The sequence below is a fragment of the Castanea sativa genome, chromosome 1, assembly GCF_040712315.1.
Source record: "Castanea sativa cultivar Marrone di Chiusa Pesio chromosome 1, ASM4071231v1".
NCBI classification, from domain to species: domain Eukaryota; kingdom Viridiplantae; phylum Streptophyta; class Magnoliopsida; order Fagales; family Fagaceae; genus Castanea; species Castanea sativa.
In genome coordinates, this window is record NC_134013.1 from 85,959,506 (window position 1) to 85,966,155 (window position 6,650).

General features: G+C 31.8%; 1 protein-coding gene across 1 annotated transcript; it reads right to left on the reverse strand.

Moving 5' to 3' along the window:
- Nucleotides 1-317: 317 nt before the first annotated feature.
- On the reverse strand, nt 318-1,651 carry LOC142622567 (auxin-responsive protein IAA33). Its single transcript, XM_075796061.1, has 2 exons — nt 1,081-1,651; nt 318-598 (listed from the first exon to the last, which is right to left on the reverse strand). The coding sequence occupies exons 1-2, from the start codon at nt 1,512-1,514 to the stop codon at nt 520-522; spliced, it is 513 nt and encodes a 170-aa protein (XP_075652176.1). The 5' UTR covers nt 1,515-1,651; the 3' UTR covers nt 318-519.
- Nucleotides 1,652-6,650: the final 4,999 nt, after the last annotated feature.

Below are 6,650 nucleotides of genomic sequence, written 5' to 3' on the forward strand. Positions count from 1 at the left end.
TTTTAATTAACATAGTTAAACACTATGCTTTACTCTAAAAACTCTAAAAGAAAACTAAATTTAAAAATACAAATTTAAATGATGATGTAGAAACATGACATGAAAATATATGAGATCTCAAAAGCTTGTTTCCTACCTGCCAAGAAAAGAAAATGAGGTAAATAAAAAATAGATACATTATTAAGGTAGAGGTTGTACTCTTCTAAGGAAACTTGTCTTCTCTCTTTCTAAGTAGTGGAAAACAAACTTTGATGAGAAGAGAAAATCCGATAATCCATTTTTGTAAGGAATAAATTCATATTTTAAGTAACTTAAACTTTTTTGGATTATAATAATTTATTGAGTAATTTATTCATGATATAAGGAAACAAGGAGCTCTACACTTAGAAAAGTACACACATATTTATGCTTCCAAGGCCTACCATGACATTACAAGTTCCAATAATTTTTGGTTTTTAAATTATGTAACTTCTTGACTTTCTTGCCAATACCAACCAAAAAATGCCAAAAATCGGCGAGCTATGCCACTCCTCTTCCCTTCCTTGAGTTTGACTTCACTGGCAGTATTCGGATTCTCTTAGCCACTCGTACAAAATCCCTATTCGGTGTATTCACACACACACACACACACACACTGAGTCAGAATAACACAAAACCATCATATCGCAACCTAGAAGGTAAGACAACAATGGAAACTTAAAGAAAATAAACTTATATGCTAAAGTTTCAGGTCGATCCAGTCCTGGAAACTAAGAACCAAAGAGAATACAAAGAAGAGTGTAAGAAAACTAGTTAAAAACCAAATTTTGCAAAAGAAGAAGAAGAAAAAAAAGAGAGAGAAACTTGAAAACCCATATGCTTAAAAGGTCATGGAAAATAGTTCACCCCCAATGGATCAATATGAGACTAAGCGGCTCTTGCTGATGTAACAGAATCTAAAAAGAAAAAGAAAGAGTAAAATCTTCTATCTACTTTTAGTGTTTTGCTTTGTACTATACCAATTACAGTATATATAATGGGTCTGACACAATTAGAAAGTATAAAGCAAAACATTCAGAATGTGACAGAGAATAAACGTACTTCCAATTAAGGTCACCGGCAAGAAGGAGATCATTTTCAATGTCTTCATAAGCAATGAGATGACCAGGAATAGCATTAGACAGATCAAGATGATCAGTGCTCTCCGAATTAGCGACTCCATTAGTACTGTCACCAATATCCACAAACATCTGCCTCAAGGCCTTAGCTAGGCTTTGGTAACTTGCATGCTTATGAAGACTGATGCGTTGGCAGATCGAACGGCCTTCGAGCACGACTGTCACCGGTGGAATCACGGTGGAAACGAGATCATCATCATCAAGCCCTGCAGGGAATCCTTGAATAAGATTGTTGCTTTTAGGGTTTCCCATAGTGAAGGGTCCAGAAGAAGTAACTGGAGTTGCACCAACCATTAATCTCCTTTCTTGCCATCTTCTTTTCGATGAGTCTTGTCTTTGAGCAACAAAACTATTCATTTTGTTTTTTTTACTTTTTTTGATAAAGTGTTTCTTCTCTGTCTCTTTATATTGATGGGAAATATGGATGAGTATGAGTTGTGTGCTTGCTGGGAGGAGATCGATATAGATAAGAAGCTGAAATGGGTTTGTTTCTATGTGGGATTTAAGAGAGAGAGAGAGAGAGAGAGAGGTGAAGGAATTCAGTTGGGAAGCTAAGAAGAATTTGGTATTTGGTTGGACAGAGTCAGAGAGTATACTATACCAGTAAGAGCAAATATGGTAAAGCTTTATGGGGGACAAGGGGGGGTGTGTGTGTGTACGTAGTTTTTTGGTGGAGATATATAAATGAGATCGGTGCACGAGTGTGCGGGTGTGAGAGAGAGCAATAAAAATGTTATGTCTCACTTGTTCCACTTTATACTAATATCATTAATATTAACTAGTAAGTTATCTGTATGATGTATGGATTATTTTGTGATATTTTATGCAAAACGATTTTGGAGAATGTTGTAAATATATTATAAAAAAAAATTAAATTAGAGTAAAGAAACATATACATTTTAAGATATTAAAAATTAGTTTAGTAACTTACTGCATAGGTAATTTTTTTTTTTAAATCATGAAAACAAAAATAAATGCAATAGAGTAATAGGATAATGAAAATTAACTAATTTGTGTTGTGTTCACAAATTGTATACTATGAATGAAAGTATGTTCAAATCTCTTACCTTCTTCCACTCATCAATGGTGCGACATTAAGACATAGTGTGAACAAATGCATATGCATTTGTCTTATAGATAGTTTAAAACCGTGGTAAAATATGACTTTACATTACGTACTAAATATTCTCTCTACTTATACACCCAAAACAAAAACAATCCAACCAAATTACCCAAACTTACATCATATTAAAGCCCCTAATTTAAAAAGAAAAGAGAAAAAAAATTATCTATAAGAGTTTCAACGGTTTAATGGTAGTGGGAGACCAGTATGACGAAGGTGGCAGTTAATAGTCCTTAATATATATATATATATATATATATATATATATATATATATATATATATATGTACGTATGTATGTATGTATGTATGTATGTATGTATGTATGCTTTTGTTTTTAATACCAATATAGTGACTCAATAAATTAATGAGATAACAGTAAAAATAAGTTAATATGAAATTTTGGGTAACAGTAAAAAAAAAAAAAACTTAATGAAAAGATGTAAAAAAAAAAAATTCTAAATGTAAAATTTGAGCGCCACATCACTGGACCTTATGCACTCTCGCATAAGGTCTCTGCTTTTATATATACATATACATATATATATATATATATTGATTAATTTGTTACATTTTTTATTAATTTGATAAAGTAATCAAAAAAATTTAAAAATAAAAGAAAATCAAACATATGATATATTGTTGTTGATGGAAAACAAAATAAATCACGAAGACTCTAAGAGTAAGATCAATGACTTTTCCTCATAAGAAAACAAATGTCATAAGCGTAGAGAGTCTAAAACCGCCCTAGTGCTTTCCTTTTCCTTTTTCAAGGGTGCTGTTTAGGGTCCGTTTGGATAGCTTATTTTGTTAAAAACTAAAAACACTGTAGTGAAATAATTTTTAAATGTGTAAATAGTACCATATGACTCATTTTTAATGAAAAAGTTACTGAAAAAAGAGATTTGTGGATCACGTGAACAGTACATGGACTTAATGGTGTGACATAAAACCACTAAAACGCGCTTTTCCAAAAAAAAAGAAAAAAAATAAAGAATACAAAGACTTGGATACCGCGTGAAATGCGGTATTCACGCGGTATCCAAACGGTCACTTAATGGTTTCCACGTGATATACATTTGATAATTAGATAGTTGGGAGAGAACTTAAATTCTAAATGACACTTTCCTTAGAAACACTATAAGATAACAATTAAATAATAAAACTCTTTGTATGTACTATGTGAATTACTCACTATCTATATATGGAGTAATATAGTAAATAACAAAACAAACTCTTTTGATCTTTTACTCTCTTACTCTGTCTCTATTCTCCTCTTCTTATTATGATCAAATGAATAAAGAGCACAAGTAATATGAAAAGAGGAATGTTTAAAATTAATATTAATTTTTTTAATATATAAATTGACATAATAATGAATATAATTTATGCTACTTCAACCATATAATAAATTAATATTTGAAAGATTTTTTATTGGTAACACATTGGTTTATAAAGACTATTTAATCAAATCAAAACTTGATAAAGAGTATAATTATCCGAAACAAACGTCCTAAGTTGAAATTTTATATATAGAAAAAAAAAATCAAATCAAGACTATATATATATATATATTCATAGCATTACTCTATATAAAATTAAAGAAAAATATTGGGAGGGAGAGTAAGTACTTACTCTGAGGTGGGATGATAAAATAGGTACTACCCCTACAAGTTGGGAAATAAATTAATGGGTGTGCGGGGGATGTTTGCTTGTGAATGCAAATGCGAAAAGATGGTGTGTCAGTGTCTTAAAACTTTTTTGTTTTATAATATATATATTTTGCATTATGTAGGGTAGGTGTTGTTGTGAATGAATAATAATAATATACACAATATTTTTGGGGATGGTGATAACAATTTACATGCGTGAAGAAAAAGCAACATTAAAATGTAAAATAATACTAAGGATGATTAAATTAATAAAGCAAAGGAAAATACACAATCTTGTAAATTGAAATGCATGGGCTAAGGTGACGACCACGCTGCGTTCGCCGAACGGCTCGCTGCTTTGACTCTCAGATGGTCGGAACTAATAAGCATTCACATTTTCTCAAACAATAATAAAATAATAAGTATTCACATGCATGGGCACTTACATTATTGATAGTGGATAGCATCACTATTTCTAAAAGACTATTCACCACAAATTTTTTAACAACTTCTTGCCACAAATGTGATGTAATAGAGTATAAGTGATAATAGGCAATCACGTTTTTATCACGTTAGAATTCTGACAAGAAAGTTGTGAAATAATTTGTAACTTTGTGTTCCTAAAACCACTAAACTATTCTATCTCAACAGGACTTTAAGCCTTCATTCCTACTTTGTGCCTATTGTGAGGCCTCACCATCACCAATCACCTAATTGCTTTGCTTAAGTTTAATGGGGACAGTGAAAAGGACTTGATGGGGTGTCTTGTTTGTAGAAACATATGTTCCTTTTGGTCACCAGATATAATTGACCCTATATATGTACAAACCAAAACTCATTGCATATGGTAGTTTCCTTTGGTTGTGTTTACACCTCAACAAGAACAATAAAAACTTGTTACTCTATACGGTCCAAGGAAAGTTTATGAAATTAAAGGGTCTAGAAAAGTTCTTCAAGAAGCTTAATAGTCCCTTTAACAGATTTTACCAAATGGGTTTTTTTTTTTTAAATGTTAGTGGAAATTTGAATTTTTTGGGAGAAAATTTTATAAATCATTGTTCATGTCTAATTCAATCATACGAGGCATCCAATCATATGATCATGTTTTAATTGAGAAATAACTAAACTAGCTATTTTTAATTTGGTGAAGTGAGATTTCAAATTTCCAACTTGAATACCTTCTAGATGACATCTTTTGTTCTCCCTACCAGCCTTGACCCTTTGAGTTCAAATGACATCATGAGCACCAGATTTGTAACCCAAAAAGAATGCACCATAGCTCTGTGGCCAACCACATGAAAGATTAAAATTTAGAAGTTAGTAAAAGTAGAGAAGTAGATGGAGAACAAAACAAAACAAAAAATGAGTGGAGAAAAAAAGCTATGTTACATTCCTTTTAGGTTAATAATCTGGTGCCCATGTCATTGTGATCTAAAAGGCTCGTTAGGATATTGAGCTATCGGAGAATTTAGATTCAAACCTCTCTAAAAAAAAAGATACATATACAAAAGAAAATAAGTTTTAACACAAAGATACACCATGAACTATTCTAACAAGTAATAGTAACTTTTAAGAAATTGTGGAACAAATTATACCATGCACAACACAGTTTCTTAAGTTATATTATATCTGATAATTACTTCTTTTTTAGGAACAAACATACATGCATGATCACACAATTTACACAAATCACTATACAAAGCTATGAAAGATAGCTTCTCAAAACGGGCAAGCACAGAAAGGTAAAATACAGCTTTAGTCTCCATCTGAAACCTTGCAAAAGGCCATTGACTTCATCAACACCTGAAAGCAAGCTCTTCTCTGCATAAGGATTGAGTTTGTCATAAGTTTCCGTCATTGGGATGGGATGGTCTGTGGGATTTCGTGTCTTTTGTCTTTCGAGAGCCAATAGATAAATTACATTGCTTAGGACCCAATCAATAATACAAAATTTTATTAATCCTAATCACCAATAAATAATTCTAAACTTCACCGGCCAGCTGTACGAAGAACCCAAGTGTATAAAAATATGTTTTATGTAATAGACTAATAGTTCTTGTGTAGTATTGGGATTCAAATTCGGGAATGCATTTGGTGGCTTTGTCATTGAGATGTGATACATAATATGCTTTAACTAATAACTCAACCAACATTTCTTGGCGTTTGCAATTAAGACATTTTAGGATTCAAATCCCCACACCCCCGTATAAGAAGGGGGAAAAAATAGAGAGATGAAAGAAGATGCCTAGTCAAAAATCACGATAGGCTTTACTGCTAGAAATAGAATAGTGAAGGTTGCCTGCTAGCATAGAATTTTCAGTGAAGCTTCAATCACATTCACAGCCGAGCTCACAAGCAGATAAACGTTCTGCTTCTGAGTAGGGTCACTCTACATATCATTGATCATTTGTGTATGCACGTTGGTTTTGTTATTACTTACAGCAAGACAGATAGTAGGCAAAGTTAAGGTTCATTTTCATTCATTGATTAAATGAAATTGGTTTTTTTTTTTAAATCATCTTTTTGGAAACAAATTAGAAATCACATTTTCTTGCAATCCTACAAGCTCGCTTCATCCGTGATTTAATACCACCTTGTCTTGTTGATTGATAGAGTTTACTCAAAGATCCAAAGTATAAAATGAAGTGGATGTAAAAACTTGACCTCATCTCCAAAAGTGGATATGTAAACCAATTATTCTATATGTCGGAATTAAGAA